General features: G+C 41.0%; 2 protein-coding genes across 2 annotated transcripts in view; one reads left to right on the top strand and one right to left on the bottom strand.

The window, feature by feature from the left end:
* Positions 1-243: 243 nt before the first annotated feature.
* On the bottom strand, positions 244-3,477 carry IL5 (interleukin 5). Its single transcript, XM_019963606.2, has 4 exons — positions 3,340-3,477; positions 3,101-3,133; positions 949-1,077; positions 244-841 (listed from the first exon to the last, which is right to left on the bottom strand). The coding sequence occupies exons 1-4, from the start codon at positions 3,475-3,477 to the stop codon at positions 743-745; spliced, it is 399 nt and encodes a 132-aa protein (XP_019819165.2). The 3' UTR covers positions 244-742.
* Positions 3,478-17,600: 14,123 nt separating this feature from the next.
* Positions 17,601-18,423, top strand: part of RAD50 (RAD50 double strand break repair protein) — a 109,442-nt gene continuing 108,619 nt past the window's right edge. Inside the window, exon 1 of the mRNA XM_070793195.1 lies at positions 17,601-18,031. Within this exon, the coding sequence (XP_070649296.1) occupies positions 17,903-18,031 (129 nt within the window). The 5' untranslated portion in view covers positions 17,601-17,902. The remainder of the gene's footprint in view (positions 18,032-18,423) is intronic.

Raw genomic sequence — 18,423 nt, 5'->3', positions numbered from 1 at the left:
TAGCGAAGTGGTGAAACTCATTTGAATTCTCTGGCCAGCCCTCATAATCATTCATTCGTTCATTCACTCATTCATGCCTCACCTGCCGTTTAGCCTGCACCATCCTAGTCTCTGGGCATAGTGGAGCAGAAGCCAGGCTTCAGCCTCTGCCCGTGTCCCTGCTGCCTCCTTCCCCATTCAGTCCCACTGGGTCACATCCACCCACAGTACACCTAGCAACCTGCCACGTCTGCCACCCAGGAGATGGGAAAGACCTCCAAACTCAGCATGGTCTCACCCAGATTGTGCTCACTTCAGGAGTAAGACAAAGGCCAGCAACAAACTGAACTAGGGTTGTCTATTTTTGTTTTATTGAAACATAGCTTAAGGTGAAATAAATATTAATTTTCTAAGTTCTCAATTATTTCATAAATAATATTAAATTAACAGACATTTTACAAAATGTTATGTTAAATAAGATAGAAAGTATATATATATATATATGTATCTATTTTGCCTGGAGCAAACTGGTGGAAAATACTTCAGTGATTCTGACATCTGAAATACAACTTAAATTTTTTGTTTTTATGCACTTTCTGCCTGTGTGAGGTAAAACTGTTGTATGCCTAAAATATTTACTTTGCTTCTGAAGTTTAATTACACTGAATATTAAGGCTCCACCATTGGTTGGCCCTCATCCTTGTTGCATTAAAACCTCCTTCTCCTCCTCCAGAAACTTTCACTACAGTGAAAGAGGTAGATCTCAACTTTCCATTGTCCACTCTGTGTTAATCACACCAAGAAAAACTTGCAGGTAGTCTAGGAATTGTTTCACTCTCCATCTTTCTCCTCCACACTTCCTCTGTGAAAAGAACAGACAATAAGCATTGTAGGAAACTGTCAATCCCCATAAATGTAGGCAGAGCCAGACAAGTATACTTCAGTTTCCACTAAATGTTTTTAGCTTACTTTTTGGAGGTCTATGTATTCTTTTATTAAAGACAAGTTTTGGAATATTTTTTTCACAGCATCCCCTTGTGCAGTTTGATTCTTCAATGTGTCTATTCCCTGAAAGACTTCTTCAATGCACAGTTGGTGCTAAATGAGGAAGATTTAAAAACAATAAATGATCAAGACAAGGTATAAAAATTTGGTCCCAGAAGTTAGTTGTGTTGTTTACATGAGTTCCGTTCTCCAAAGAATGTTTTACTTGTTCCTTTTCCAGACCACTTCACAGTGAGATATAATTTCCAAAAGTAGATAAAATTTTTGTAATTAACTGAGGAGTTTTACAAATGATATAAATTAACTCCTTAACCAAAGTTAAAATGTTGAGGAAGTATAATGTAACTACAATACTGATTGACCTCACATGAGTTTCCTTTTGTAGTTCTAGCTGGTAATTTTATTTTAGTTAGACTAATAAAATCATATGGGAGAAGGCAATGGCACCCCACTCCAGTACTGTTGCCTGGAAAATCCCATGGATGGAGGAGCCTGGTAGGCTGCAGTCCATGGGGTCGAGAAGAGTCGGACACGACTGAGCGACTTCACTTTCACTTTCCACTTTCATGCTTTGGAGAAGGAAATGGCAACCCACTCCAGTGTTCTTGCCTGGAGAATCCCAGGGACTGGGGAGCCTAGTGGGCTGCAGTCCATGGGGTCTCACAGAGTCAGAGACGACTGAAGCGACTTAGCAGCAGCAATAAAATCATATATTTTACATTTTAATACAACCATGACTTACTTTAAATGTATGCTGCTGCTGCTGCTGCTAAGTCACTTCAGTCGTGTCCGACTCTGTGCAACCCCAGAGATGGCAGCCCACCAGGCTCTGCTGTCCCTGGGATTCTCCAGGCAAGAACACTGGAGTGGGTTGCCATTTCCTTCTCCAATGCATGAAGTGAAAAGTGAAAGTGAAGTTGCTCAGTCGTGTCCGACTCTTCGCAACCCCATGGTCTGCAGCCTACCAGGCTCCTCCGTCCATGGGATTTTCCAGGCAAGAGTACTGGAGTGGGGTGCCATCACCTTCTCCGTTAAATGTATGCAATTCCTTTATATAATCATAATAATTTAAATATGTAGAAATGGCACACATATTAATATAGGGCATTCATTGTATGTTTTAATGTCTACTGATCATGATTCTAAAAGTATAACCCTAACTTGCTCACGTTTCAGAAGGACATAAAAGTGAGGAAAGTCATGGGTGGTCAGAGTGGAATGGAGACTAGGAGGCTCCTCTCACTGAATATGGGATTTTTGTAGAAAGAAGTGCTATTTACAATAGCCAATGTCCATTGACAGATGAATGAATAAAGAAGATGTGGTGTATATATACACACAATGGACTATTATTCAACTATCAAAGGAATGAAATAATGTCATTTTCAGCAACAGGGATGGATCTAGAAACTATCATACTAAGTGAAGTAAGTCAGACAGAGAAAGACAAATATCATATATCACTTATATGTCGAACCTAAAAAAGTGATACAAAGGAACTTATTTACAAAACAGAGTCACAGATATAGAAAACAAACTTATGGTTAGCAAAGGAGAAAGGTAGAAGGAAGGGATAGATTAGGAATTTGGGAGTAACATATACACACTACTCTATATAAAATAGATAAACAACGAGGACCTATTGAGTATCACCTATCACTCTATTTTATAATAACATATGGAAAGGAGGGAAAAGAATCTGAAAAACAATATATATAAAATAATGTATATGTAAACACACAGACATGTAACTGAATCACTTTGTATACCTGAAATTAACACAACATTGTAAATCATCTATACTTCAATTTAAAAAATAAATTAATTTTTAAAGTATAGCAAAAAAGACATTAAATACCAAAAAAAAAAAGAATGCCTGACCCGAGGCTCTTTGAAATGTAGAACTGACATCACCAGAGGGCCTGATCCACTTATTTAATGGATTTTACTTGTTATAAAGACATTCCTATTATTTTTAAGTACATACTTTTGTATTTACACATATAAAAACAAAATGGAGAAAAGTAAATCATTCCAGTGATAACTTTGCTTTATAGCTTAAAATATGAAATTCACTTATTCACTCAATCATTTATCAAATCATGATTTAACTTACATTTGTATGCTGAGGAGTAGGAATCATCAAGTTCTGAAAAGGAAAGGAAATACATTCATTTTAAAAGCACTCTAACACTCGTAACTTTTAGTAAAAATGCTTGCTAGTCGTATGGTTATCAATTATATTTGTATTAACTCTCTCATAATTTCATGACTAATGACAGATCTTTAAAAATTAGCCACCACAAATGATTACCTATATATTTTAAAGGCTGTAGGAATCAAAAAGAAAATTACCCCATCACCTATCAGCAGAGTTCGATGAGAGGAGAGCAGTGTCAAGGTCTCTGCCACCAGTCTATTCATGGTACTTTCTACAGCATTGGCACAAACATAAGCAGCTCCAAGAGCTACTAAAGTCAAATGCAGATGCATTCTCATGACTGAAACGTTCAGCGTTTGCCTTGGCAAAGAAAGTGCATAGTACAAGATTGCATACCCAACCAATTTATTCTCTCCCTTTGAGGAAATGAATAATTTCTAACAATCAGATAGAGAATGCTTAATAGTGGCATATCATGAAACTAAATATTTCCAATGCCTGTATCTTATAGTTTTACGTTTATCTTTTAATAATAATCAAAATCCCTATTTTTCCCCTTTAAAAACATTTCTTGTTACCAAAGAAAATCCTTAGACTGATATATCATTGCCCCACATTTGCATGTCTTGAAGTCAGAAGATTGAATTTCCTTTTAAAAGATGAGTATAAAAAGAAGTATAATGTAACCACTACATAGAATTTTATGCTGAAATACGTAAATACTGAGAAGTTATTTTCAAATCAAGTAAACTCTAATGCAGTTGTAAGAAAGAAATTGAAAATACTGGTGATTGAAGATGGTGATTAGAGACCATCAAAACTTAGCAGTCAGGTTGTGTTCACTGCACTCTTGATTAGGATCCTTTCTAGTGGCTCAGAGGTTGAAGCATCTACCTGCAATGTGGGAGACCTGGGTTCGATCCCTGGGTTGGGAAAATCCCCTGGAGAAGGAAATGGCAACCCACCCTAGTATTCTTGCCTGGAGAATCCCATGGATGGAGGAGCCTGGTGGGATACCGTCCACAGGGTCGCAAAGAGTTGGACACAACTGAGCAACTTAACTTTCACTTTCTTTCTATTGCCAGTAATCAAAATCTAACTCAAACTGGTTGAAGCCAAATGAGGGACTTGTTATCTCATACAGTCAAATGATCCAGGGTGGAGGCTCCTTTACGTTGCTTGCCTCAGGGACTTTTGTCTCCATTCTCAGCCAGTGACCCATTCCTTGGGTCACTGTAGACCCAATATGATGTCCAAACTTTTAAATCTATATGTACCCTGTTCGTGAGCCACAGAGGAAAGCAAATTGTGTTTTTCTGATTGCTCAATTATAAGTTCTAGAATTCAGCCTTATTCACCCTTGATCCCATGTTCCCCCCTAAACTGTGGCCAGGGCTATGTGATATACTGATTAGCTCTCCATGTAGCTGGAGGTGGGCTTCATCCCACTTGAATTGCATAGCTGAGAAATCTAGGGTCCTAGGTAGTAGTAAGAGGGACCTAGATCCTAGGAAGGAAACCAAAAATACCCATCACATTCACATCCCACAAAGTGAGGGGAAATCCTTTCACACCCTGGGTAGGCCACATAATTCCGGGAGGGAGTAAAATGGGGCCCTCTTCTAGACCACATTCCTCCTTCTTCCCTGGCCTGAGCACACATAATGGAGGTGTAAGCCATGGCTTGTGATGGAGAATTTCAGTGAGCCTCCCAAAGTGGTTCCGTGTCGATGCCCTGTGTGTGTAGTCACACCTCTGAACAGATAGGGTAAAAGTAGTGTGGGAGTTCAGTGGCAGCCTTCACATCTGGTTTTGTTTGTGCTAAACTTTTGGACTCTGTTTGAACACTCGAAAAACATTTTTTTTTTTTTTTTTGAGACTTCAGGAGTGAGGTAGTGAGGTAGGAATCACAATGGACTAGGTCATGGTGCCCTTAAAATGGTGCTCTCAAAACCAAAGCTGATTATAGCAGAGCCTTCTCTCCCCAGAAGATTTCACAGAGACTTTGCTGTTTTTCCTTGACTTCTACGGGCTATGCCGAGAAAGTGTGGGCTTAGATGAAGGTTTCAGAGCACCTGCCATGTTACTTGTTATTTTAGTACCTTAAATACACAAAGTTCTGAGTTTTAAACTTCTCCCTGTTATAGAGTTGCACAGGGAATCTAGGTGGTGGAGGACTAAGATACCACTGTAGTAGTATTCACTAAAGCAGGAGAAAAGCTCACCAACCACCATTTTTGGGGAGTCATGCTGGCTGGTTACAAAAATGAGTGAAATGGGCCAGGTGTGACCCAACACAGATGGTGGGGCTGCAGAAAACTGCAGCAGAGTGGTCTGTCTCCAGGTGGCAAGCGCCGCTCAGCTCCAGCTGACTGTTGCCATATGACATCCTTGGGCTTATGTTGCCAAATCATCCAATTTCTCAAAGAAGTCGGAAATCCTGAGTATCATGTACAATCTCCTGATTTTTAAATTTTGGCAATTCATAGTTTTCAAAACCATACAGGGTGCTGTTTCTCAGCCTCTGATCTATAGTATAACCATGGGTCCCTATTGGAGGGCAAGTTATTTAAAAATCCTCTTATTCAAAATTAGATACCTGAAAGCTTTTAAAAACTGTGGTAAAATGCATGTGACATAAAATGTGGCATCAACCATTTTAAAGTATATAGTTCATTAGTGTTAAGTACATTCATAATGTTGTACAACCCATTTCCAGAACACTTTTTTATCTTGCAAAGCTGAAACTCTGTACACATTAAACAACTCTCTTTTTCGCCGCTCCCTCCCAGCCCCTGGCAACCACGCTTCTACTTTCTGTCTCTGCAGATTTGACTGTTCTAGGTAACTCACATAAGTGGAATCATACAGTATTTGTCATTTACTGACTGGCTTATTTCACCTAGAATAGAGTCCTCAAGGTTCATCCATCTCGTAGCATGTGGCAGAATTTCCTTCCTCTTTTTTTTTTTTTTGATCATGCCACACCACCTGTGGGATTAGTTCCACAATCAGGGTTAAACTCAGGCCATGGCAGTATATATCACATTTTGTTTATCCATTCATTTATCAATGGACATTTATGGTTGCTTCCATCTTTTAGCTATTGTGAATAATGCCATTATGAACATGAATGTACAGTATTACATTTCTTATAATATTGTCATAAGTCATTAACTATTCCCCTGTTAGTCTGATCTCCCCAACCTGATTGCAAACTCTCTCTGAGCAGGGACCATAAAATAATGTATTTGAAAGAGGTTTATTAATGTAAAACTTCAAACAAAAGTTAATCATTTTAATCTCTTGTGCAGAATTCCAGGTAATTAAAATTTTTTATTTTATATTGAAGTATAGTCGATTAACAATGTTGGGATAGTTTCAGATGGATGGCAAAGGGACTCAGCCAAACATATACACATATCCACTCTCCCTCAAACCTCCCTGGCATTTGGCTGCCCCACAACATTGAGCAGAGTTCCTTGTGCTCTACAGTAGGACCTTGTTGGTTATCCATTTCAAAAAGAAATGATACAAATGAACTTATTTATGAAACAGAAACAGAGTCACAGACTTAGCTAATGAATTTATGGTTGCCGGGGTTCAGTATTGGGGGGGCGGTGGGCAGAATGGAGGAAGAGAAGACAGGGAGTTTGGGACCAACGTGTACACTCTGCTCTATTTGAAATGGATAACCAAGTAATTTTTGTAGATATTCTAGCCTCAAGGAAATGGAGTATAATTCCCTTTCAGTGTGGGATACACTTAAGATAAGTGTAGGATACAATTCAAAGAGTGCAGTCTGGAAAGGGGATTACGAGAGGAGTAACTTTGCAATGGAGAAACCTGGCAAACTTCAGCTGGGTGATCAAGGTCAACATCAGCAGTCAAAGGTCATGTTGCTTGTGTGTTCCCTTAACATGATGTAATGAGAAGGGCATTTTATTTTTGTGGTCTTACTCCCCCCAAACTCAAAACCTCTATCTAACCATGAGAAAAATACTACACATACCCAAACTGAAGGAATAAATACCTGACCAGTACTCTTAAACTGTCAAGGTGATCAAAAACAAGTAAAGTCTGAAAACTGTCACAGCTCAGAGTAATTTAAAACAACATGATGACTAAATGCAATGTAGTATGCTGGATGAGGTCCCAGACAGACAAAGGATAAGGAAAAACTAAGAAAACCCTCTCAAAACGGTGGAGTCTGGTAATGTGCCGGTGTTGGTTACCCAGCTGTGACATAGCTACTATGATAACATGAACAAAAGAGGGAACTGGGTACAGAGTACCTCAGAACTCTCTCTATAATCGTGCAACTTTCCTGCAAATCTAAGGCTACATAAAATAAAAAGGTTATTAAAAATAACCTTGCAAGTTGAAAAGAAGTTAAGGATTGTTTATATTATTATTATTAGGTAAAAAGACTTTGTATCCTGTAAGTGTCATGCACTTGGGAACTCTTTACTTCACTAGATTGTAAACACCTTGAGAATAAGAGTTTTATTTAATTGATCTCTTTATCCTCATTGAGCAGCTTATTGTATACACTCAGTGTTTATTGAATAAACAATCAGACCCTTAGTTGTGTTTATTGCTACAGTCAAGGGAGTTGCAAAGAGTCGGACACACTAAGCAACTAACACAACAAACATGGTTGTGTTAGATGAACACATTAATGTGAATACTGTAGAAACTGAAGGAGTCTGTTCCCTGGGGCTAAGAGCCTGATGACAGAAACTTTGGTAGGACTCCTGGAAAAAGGATAGAGCAAAATTGTAAGCTCATCGATAGAGAACAAGTCAATGTCAACTACCATGTCATTTACAAAAAACCCACGTTATTTTAGGAGACTAGAAAGAAATTAGCAATCAGTACACAGAATTTTAAAGAATTACTAATAATTTTATAGTCTAGAAGAAGGACTTTGTTGTTGAAAAGTTGTACTAGTAGGCAGCACCCATCCTGTTTTCCTAAAATCTTTATTAGTAAGAAAGGAAGTAAGTAAGTGTTAGTCACTCAGTGATGCCAGACTCTTTGCAACCCCATGTACTGCAGCCCACCAGGCTCCTCTGTCCATGAGATTTTCCAGGCAAGGATACTGGGGTGGGTTGCCATTTGCTTCTCCAGGGGACCTTCCCAACCCAGGGATTGAACCCAGGTCTCCTGCACTGCAGGCAGATTCTTTACCAACTGAGCTACAAGGGAAGCCCTTTGTCTCTATTAGTGGCTTCCAAATTGGCAACATGGTTTTTAAAAACTGATAAGGATAAGTGTGTTTTTTTTTTTTTTTAACTAACTGTATAGTCATTAAGGTCAAATGACTTTTCTATGAACTGATTCTAATCAATCAACAGAGCATGCTGCCACATTTTTTTTTTTTGCAGTGACTAAATGTAAAATGATAGCATCTCTTTTTCTTGATTTTACTCTAACTCTCATCCTTTCAATCTCCAAGTATATCTTTTGAATAATTTTTAAATTAATGAATAACATCATAGAAAAATAAACACAGAACAACTTCCCCTTGGCATAGCAACTATCAGATTTTTGTTGACCACTTCCAGTCTTTACTAAGACAGCTTTACAGAGTTATAATCAATGACGTGGAATTTTATCTTTTTTTGCTTATTAATACTTCTCCTCCATGTAGTATTTTAAAGGTTGCATGCCTATGTGCTCACTTGTGCTCAACTCTTTGTGACCCCATGGACTGCAGCCCACAAGGCTCTTCTGTCCATGAGATTTTCCAGGCAAGAATACTGGAGTGTGTTGCCATTTCCTTTCCAGGGGATCATCCCAAGCCAGGGATCAAACCCATATCTCCTGTGTCTCCTGCACTGGCAGGCAGATTATTTACCACTGAGCCACTGGAGAAGCCATTTTTAAAGTTAGATGGAATTGGTGTACCACAGTTTACCTCACCATTTGGGTTGTTGCTAGTATTCCACGATTACAAATAATGCTACTAAAAAGCTCTATGTATAATTTTAAAAAATATTTCCTTATGCTGAGAAACTTACATGCTCATTTTAATAGCTTTGTTACATTTTACCAGATAAACCCTGTAAAAATATTCAATGCACAAAAAATAAATCATATTTTTACAGTGTTGTACCATTAAAAAACAACTTTATTTATTTTTGGCTATGCTGGGTCTTCATGGCTGTGCGGCCTTTTTTGTCTAGTTACAGCGAGCAGGGGCTACTATAGTTGCAGTGCACGGGCTTCTCCTGCTGTGGAGCATGGGATCTAGGGTGCGCAGTCTTCAGAAGTTGTGGCTCCCCAACTCTGGAGCACAGGTTCAATAGTTGTGGTGCATGGGCTTAGCTGTGTGTCATCTTTCTGGATGAGGGATTGAACCCATGTCTCCTGCATTGGCAGGTGGATTCTTTACCTCTAAGCCACCAGGGAAGCCTGTGTTTTACCATTTATAAAGCACTTTCACAAAATAACTTTGTTTAATCTTGATATCAGCTCTGTGGGATGGATTTCTTTCCCTCAAGGTTCTTTAGCACTAGAATATAATGAGAGAAATGAACCAAAAAGGAATGCTATGAAATGAACCAAAGAAGAAGTTCTAATAAAAAAGGTTGATAAATATGTTGGTAAACATAAATAATCCTGGTTTAGAAAATAGATTGGGTCTTTCAAGACAATATGGAAAAATATTCTAAACACTGATAATGTGGAAACTTAAGATGGAATTAAATTCAGTGGTTCTTATACTGTTTGAAAGGATACTTAAGATATTAACTTCAGATTTCAAAATAGGCAGGTGAAAAATTCAAGGATAGCTATTAAAAGAATCAAAATAGAATGTGCAACTTCAAAACCAGTAAAATAAAACAAGAGAATAATGAAAACTCCGCCAATCCAGAAACCTAGAAAGGAGAAATAGAAGGAAAAAGCACAAAATATGAGAAATACAATCAAATTTATCAGGAATAACAGTTCACTTCATGCAAAATGACACTGTGCTCCATCAATTCAGTAGTGTCTGACTCTTTGCAACCCCATGGACTATAGCCCACCAGGGTCCTCTGTCCATGGGGTTCTCCAGGCAAGAATACTGGAGTGGGTTGCCTTCTCCAAAGGATATCCATCTCCAGGGGGTCTTCCCAGCCCAGAGATGGAACCTGCGTCTCTTGTGTTTCCTGCATATTCTTTACCCATTGAGCCACCTGAAGCCTAAAATGACATTAAAAGGGTTTAAAAATCAAAGGATAGAAAGACACATTGCGTGCGTGCATTTGTGCCCAGTTGTATCTCACTCTTTGCAACCCTATGGACTATAGCCTGCCAGACTCCTCTGTCCATGGAGTTTTCCAGGCAAGAATACTAGAGCAGGTTGCCATTTCCTCCTCCATGGGGTCTTCCTGACCCAGGGGCCCAACCTGTTTCTCCTGCATTGGCAGGAGATTCTTTACCATTCAGCCACCTGGGAAGCCTCAGAAAGACACACTAGACAAATACTAATCAAAGGCAAGTTGATAGACCTTCCCTGGTAGTCAACTGGTTAAGAATCTGCCTGCCAACACAAGGGACACAGGTTTGGTAACTGGTCCAGGACGATTTCACATGTCTAAGGGTAACTAAGCCAGCATGCCCTAGAGCCGTGCTCTGCAACAAGAGAAATCACCATAATGAGAAGCCCACACACCACAACTAGAGCAAACTCATCAGAACTCAAGAAACCCAGCGCAATGCACCAAAGACCCAGCACAGCCATAAATAAATAAATAGAATAAATACACAAATAAAAGCAAGCTGGTACACTGATATCAATATCAGAAAAAGACAAGGTTTTGTCAGAAAGTATTATAAAGAGATTTACTAATAGGTACACTAACAGGTATTTCACAGTATTTTATTTATAATGAAGATTTCCCTTTCATTGATTATAAGTGAAGCAACATTTTTAAGTAGTAGCTTACTGAGAACTGGGAACTTGACTGATCTGACTTTTTAGTCTTTTTAAAAATTAATCATTTTTATTGCACATCTTTCCACCCCTCCTCCTACAGTTGTTATCTTAGTTTTATAGATTCTATAGGTTCCTACCATTAGCAAAAGTGGGGTCTGGCTGCTCACTGCTCAAAAGCCAATAAAGAGGCCAGGTTGGTGGAAAAGGCGGCTTGCTTTATTTTGGATGCCAGCAACAGGAGCAGCAGAGGTGGAGGAAAGATGGATTTCTGTCCAAAAGCTGCCCCCTCCCCCTTCCCTCAATCAGGGGGCAAGCACTGTTATAGGCAGAGGGAGGGGCAACATGCGGAAACAGCACAGTCAGCTCTGGCATTCATGTTGAAATCGGTCACTGGTAGCCTGACGAGCATCATCTTGATTGTTTTGGATACAGTTAATCTTCAGTTCCATGGTCAGTTTTTCCCATTTCCTTGAGACTAATTCTTGGAATTGAGGCACCTTACGTCATGGCTATGGTCTGATCATCATGTAGTTACCGTCTTCCACCTGGTGGAGGTTTCCATATTTGTGTAAGACAGCTCACAGGATATGGCTCAGAGTATTATCTACGGCCCTTGAGAAGAAATTGAAGGTCCTCAACTATGTTTAATGACCACATTATTATTTGGTCTCCTTTGTTGTTTTTCTTTGTTTCTGCCTGTTTTTACTTCTCTGATTATTTTTTTTGGCTAAAGTTTTCCACAGTCTTATAGAATCTACAAAACTCCTTATTTTAATGACACTAATCTGAGAGTCTGGGGCAATGTCTTGTAACACATTCTGCCTTCCAGATTTGCCTTTTTCATCCTCATGTTATTATTAATACTTCTTATAAACAAGAAGCTTAATCTAAAGGTGCTAAAGATTCAAGTTAAATTTTTTCTTAATCTAACTTCATAAAAGGTAATGTGGGCTACTTTATATTAAGACCACAGCAGGAGACATATAATGTCTGGTTGTCCAAATGTTCAATGCTATTGATATATCCATCGCCTCCAAAAGTTTCTTCTCATCTTATTTTCTATTATATATATTTTTTGTGATAAGAACAGTTAACACAAGATCTACCATCTAGGCAAATTTTTAAGTATACAATATAGTGTTGTTAAAAATACCCATGATGATGTACAGTATTCATCCTGCATAACAAAACCTCTTATTTTAAAGGTGTCTATTCCTTTCTTGTGGTTGTACTTATGATAGGGACAGAGTGAAGGGACAAAGTAGGTAATTAAATATCTAATCCCACTGCTGCTGCTAAGTCACTCCAGTCTTGTCCGACTCTGTGTGACCCCATAGATGGCAGCCCACCAGGCTCCCCCGTCCCTGGGATTCTCCAGGCAAGAACACTGGAGTGGGTTGCCATTTCCTTCTCCAATGCATGAGAGCTAAAAGTGAAAGTGAAGTCGCTTAGTCGTGTCTGACTCCCAGCAACCCCATGGACTGCAGCCCACCAGGCTCCCCCATCCATGGGATTCTCCAGGCAAGAGCACTGGAGTGGGTTGCCATTGCTAATCCCACTAGGGGATGGTAAGTAGAAAAAAATATGTATGCTAATGATAGGTACGTAAGTTAATGATTACTCAAGAAAACAGGTTTGCTTAACCACAAAACCAAGCACGTTTGCTTAGCAACAAAACCATGCAGCAGAAGCACGTGACGTGCCCCAAAACAATGAAATAATTGTGGCATGAGACCCACAAACTGCCCAGTGAGCTCAGAAAATTAAAGATTCCCTACAACATGCTCTCTGCACACACAGACAACAATAATCTGTGGAACTAGCTTGACCCAGTAGGGACAAGAAAACTCCCCTCCTCAATCTGGAGAAGGAACTGATGATGGAAGCATGACATCTGCTCAAGAGAGACAAAGAAGCCCTTCTTCCCTTCCGCATTTTTCCTTTGATTATAAAACTGTAGTCCAGTAAATTCTCAGGGTGCAGCATCACTCACTCGCCAGCATGTAAGCCTCGAAAGTGTCCTATTCTAATAAATCACTTCTTATCACTTAGCTCTGGATGAATTCTTCTTTGTGCTGAGACATAAAGGACTATGGTACCAGAGCTCTTTAGAGCCCCCGCCCAAACAACACCAATTAGTTTTGCTGATAAAAGTGGATTTTCTTTACACATATTTGTGTAATTTTATAGTCTTATAACATGGGCTTCCCAGGTGGCTCAATAGTAAAGAATTTGCCTGCCAGTGCAGGAGTTGCAGGAGACATAGGTTTTGATCCATGGGTCTGGAAGATCCCCTGGAGAAGGAAATGGCAACCCACTCCAGTATTCTTGCCTGGAAAATTCCATGGAAACTGGAGCTTGGCAGGATACAGTTCATGGGATCACAAAGAGTGGGACACAACTGAGCAACTGAGTGGAAACACAGAGAGTCTTATAACAGCTTTTGGTCTACAATAGTAGTTTACAATTTTTTGGTATTAAATTCCTGTCTGCACTTGTAGAAACTACTGAGGATCCAAAAGAGCTTTTATATGAGTTATAATTATTAATATTTACTCAATTAGGAGCTAAATCTGAGTTTTAAAAAAGTCACAAGAACATACATGCATACAGTCCATCAATCATCATTTCGATGGTGTCTCTGACATCACGTGATTACTAAAACACAGTACATTAATAGCCACTGAGAGTGCACTGCTGCTGCTGCTGCTAAGTTGCTTCAGTCGTGTCCGACTCTGTGCGACCCCATAGACGGCAGCCAACCAGGCTTCCCCGTCTCTGGGATTCTCCAGGCAAGAACACTGGAGTGGGTTGCCATTTCCTTCTCCAATGCATGAAAGTGAAAAGTGAAAGTGAAGTCGCTCAGTCGTGTCTGACTCTAGCAACCCCATGGACTGCAGCCCACCAGGCTCCTCTGTCCATGGGACTCTCCAGGCAAAAGTACGCAAATAACATCTTAGTTTTGTTAGAAAAACAGCTTTGACCAGAATGGACACCATACCCCCCATTCCACTCCAGGTGTCCCGAGACCACACAATCACACTTTGGGAATCCCTGGTCATCTCAAGTCTTCGCATCCCTTAGTGTTAGTGTCTCTCAGTGCTGCCTCTGAATAATTGTAAGGGATCTGATTTAGGTCATACCTGAATGGTCTAGTGGTTTTCCCTACTTTCTTCAATTTAAGTCTGAATTTGCCAATAAGGAGTTCATGATCTGAGCCACAGTCAGCTCCCGGTCTTGTTTCTGCTGTCTGTATAGAGCTTCTCCAATGGCTGCAAATATAATCAATCTGATTTCAGTATTGACCATCTGTTGATGTATATGTGTCGTGTCTTCTCCTGTGTTGTTGGAAGAGGGTGTTTGCTATGACCAGTGCAGTCTCTTAGCAGAACTCTGTTAGCCTTTGCCCTGCTTTATTTTGTAATCCAAGGGTAAATTTGCCTTTTACTCCAGGTATCTCTCAACTTCCTACTTTTGCATTCCACTCCCCTATGATGAAAAGGACATCTTTTTTGGGGTGTTAGTTCTAGAAGGTCTTGTAGTTCTACATAGAACTGTTCAACTACAGCTTCTTCAGCATTACTGGTTAGGGCTTAGCCTTGGATTACTATGATATTGAATGGTTTGCCTTGGAAATGGACAGAGACCATTCTGTCATTTTTGAGACTGCACCCAAGTACTGTACCTCTGACCCTTTTGTTGACTATGAGGGCTACTCCATTTCCTCTAAGGGATTCTTGCCCACAGTAGTAGATATAATGGTCATCCATTCCATTCACCCATTCCAGTCCATTTTAGTTCACTGATTCCTAAAATGTCAGGGTTTACTCTTGCCATCTCCTGTTTGACCACTTCCAATTTGCCTTGATTCATGGACCTAACATTTCAGGTTCCTCAGCAATATTGTTCTTCACAGCATCGGACTTTACTTCCATCACCAGTCACATCCACAACTGGGCACTGTTTTCACTTTGCTTCCATCTCTTCATTCTTTCTGGAATTATTGCTCCACTCTTCTCAGTAGCATATTGGGCTCTTACAAACCTGGGGAGTTCATCTTTCGGTGTCCTATCTTTTTGCCTTTTCATACTGTTCATGGGGTTCTCAAGGCAAAAATATTGAAGTGGTTTGACATTCCCTTCTCCAGGGGACCACGTTTTGTCAGAACTCTCCACCATGACCCGTCTGTCTTGGGTGGCCCTACATGGCATAGCTCATAGTTTCATTGAGTTACACAAGGCTGTAGTCCATGTGATCAGTTTGATTAGTTTTCTGTGATTGTGGTTTTCATTCTGTCTGCCCTCATGGATAAGGACAAGAGGCTTATGGAAGTGACAAATAGATTCAAGGGATTAGATCTGATAGAGTGCCTGAAGAACTATGGACAGAGGTTCGTGACATTGTACAGGAGGCAGTGATCAAGACCATCCCCAAGAAAAAGAAATGCAAAAGGGCAAAATGGTTGTTTGAGGAGGCCTTACAAATAGCTGAGAAAAGAAGAGAAGCTAAAGGCAAAGGAGAAAAGGAAAGATATACCCATTTGAATGCAGAATTACAAAGAATAGCACGGGGAGATAAGAAAGTCTTCCTTAATGATCAATGCAAATAAATAGAGGAAACCAATATAATGGGAAAGACCAGAGATCGCAAGAAAATTAGACGTACCAAGGGAACATTTCATGCAAAGATGAGCACAATAATGGACAGAAATGGTATGGACCTAACAGAAGCAGAAGATATTAAGAAGAGGTAGCAAGAATACACAGAAGAACTATACAGAAAAGATCTTCATGACCCAGATAACTACAATGGTGTGATCACTCACCTAGAGCCAGATATCCTGGAATGCAAAGTCAAGTGGGCCTTAGGAAGCAGCACGACAAACAAAGCCAGTGGAGGTGATGAAATTCCAGCTGAGCTATTTCAAATCCTAAAAGATGATGCTGTTAAAGCACTATACTCAATATGCCAGAAAATTTGGAAAACCCAGCAGTGGGCAGGACTGGCAAAGGTCAGTTTTCATTTCAATCCCAAAGAAAGGCAATGTCAAAGAAAGTTCAAACTGCCACACAATTGCACTCATCTCACACTAGCTAGCAAAGTAATGCTAAAAATTCTCCAAGCCAGGCATCAACAGTACACAAACTGTGAATTTCCAGATGTTCAAGCTGGATTTAGAAAAGGCAGAGGAACCAGAGATCTAAGGGCCAACATCTATACAATCATCGAAAAAGCAAGAGAATTCCAGAAAAACATCTACTTCTGCTTTATTAACTATCCCAAAGCCTTTGACTATGTGGATCACAACAAAATGTGGAAAATTCTTCAAGAGATGGGAATACCAGACCACCTGACCTGCCTCCTGAGAAATCTGTGTGCAGGTCAAGAAGCAACAGTTAGAGCCAGACATGAAAAAACAGACTAGTTCCAAATCTGGAAAGAAGTATGTCAAGGCTGTATATTGTCACTCTGCTTATTTAACTTATATGCAGAGTACAGCATATGAAATGTCAGGCTGGATGAAGCTGAAGCTGGAATCAAGATTGCTGGGAGAAACATCAATAATTTCAGATACACAGATAACACCACCCTTATGGCAGAAAGCAAAGAAGAACTAAAGAGCCTCTTGATGAAAGTCAAAGCGGAGAGTGAAAAAGTTGTCTTAAAACTCAACATTCAAAAAACTAAGATCATGGCATCCGGTCGCATCACTTCATGGCAGATAGACGGGGAAACAATAGAAACAGTGAGAGACTATTTTGGGGGGCTCCAAAATCACTGCAGAAGGTGACTGCAGGCTTGAAATTAAAGGACGCTTGCTCCTTGGAATCAAAACTATGATAAACACAGTATATTAAAAAGCAAAGATATTACTTGTCAACAAAGGTCCATCTAGTCAAAGTTATGGTTTTCCCAGTACTTATGTATGGATGTGAGAGTTGGACTATAAAGAAAGCTGAGCCCAAAGAATTGATGCTTTTGAACTGTGGTGTTGGAGAAGACTCTTGAGAGTCCCTTGGACTGCAAGATCAAACCAGTTAATCCTAAAGGAAATCAGTCCCGACTATTCATTGGAAGGACTGATGCTGAAGCTGAAACTCCAATAGTTCGGCCACCTAAGGCGAAGAACTGACTCATTAGAAACGACCCTGACGCTGGGAAAGACTGAGTGCAGGAGGAGAAGGGGACGACAGAGGATGAGATGGCCGGATGGCATCACCCACTCGACGGACATGAGTTTGAGCAAGCTCCGGGAGTTGGTGACGGACAGGGAAGCCTGGCCTGCTGCGGTCCATGGGATCGCAAAGAGTTAGACACGACTGAGCGACTGAACTGAACTGAGAGGCGCCTCACCCCTGCCCCTCCCCTCCTCTCCCTCTCGCCTCTCCTCCCTCGGTCCGCAGCTAGGAGACACAAGCCGCTTTCAAGACCTGGCACGCAACCGCCTCAGACTGTAAACCTGCGCGCGCACCTAGCTTCCGGCTTCCCGGCGTGCCCCGCGCCTGCGGCGTAAACGCGCGCCGGCGCAGCAACCCACCTGACCCGCGGCGTAGCCAAGGCGGGAGTCTGTGAGTGTCTCGGTCGCGGGCTCCCTGGGCCTGGGGTGCTGCCCGCGTGTGTCGTGAGCAGCCCCGGGCTGGCCCCCACCCCCGCTCTCGTCCTGCAGCAGGGAAGAAAGCCACTGTGGGAGGGACGGTCCCACCTCGAGCCTTCCAAGACGCTGGCGTCCTTACGACCCGTTCTTGCTGTGCTCCGGCCTCGCTGCTAAACTTTGGTGGGCCCCGGGATCTAGACCCCAGCTGTTGAGAAACGAAACGTTTGCAAACATGTCCCGGATCGAAAAGATGAGCATTCAGGGCGTGCGGAGTTTTGGAATAGAGGATAAAGATAAACAAATTATCACTTTCTTCAGTCCCCTTACAATTTTGGTTGGACCCAATGGGGCGGGGAAAACGGTAAGTCCTCTAAGGAGCCGCCTTCAGTTTATGGGTCGCCACGTGTTACAAATCTGGAGTAGAATATCTGCAGAGTTCGGAACTCTAGGGTGAGAGGAGTCAATATGACTCAGCTCCTGGGGCCCCAGGGTACACCTGGGTCGTCAGCTGACTTCCGTGCCGGGATAATGGCTTGGTGTGGCCTTCAGGTGTCTGTCACCTGAGGCGCCGACCAGACTTTTGTCCACTGCTGCCCAGTGGACAAGGTTTTCTTGAGAATCCCGAGAGGCCGGGAGCTAACTGCGTGAGCTTAAGGAGCTCACAGCCCCACAGGAACTTTTTTTTTTTGTCTATATTCATGTTTTCTTAATTCTCTTTATTCTCATGGCATAGCATTCATTTCCTGGTAGTTG

Source organism: Bos indicus, chromosome 7 (assembly GCF_029378745.1).
Source record: "Bos indicus isolate NIAB-ARS_2022 breed Sahiwal x Tharparkar chromosome 7, NIAB-ARS_B.indTharparkar_mat_pri_1.0, whole genome shotgun sequence".
In the NCBI taxonomy this organism is placed as follows: domain Eukaryota; kingdom Metazoa; phylum Chordata; class Mammalia; order Artiodactyla; family Bovidae; genus Bos; species Bos indicus.
Note: the sequence above shows the minus strand (reverse complement) of the source record. Positions and strands in the feature narration are given on the sequence as shown.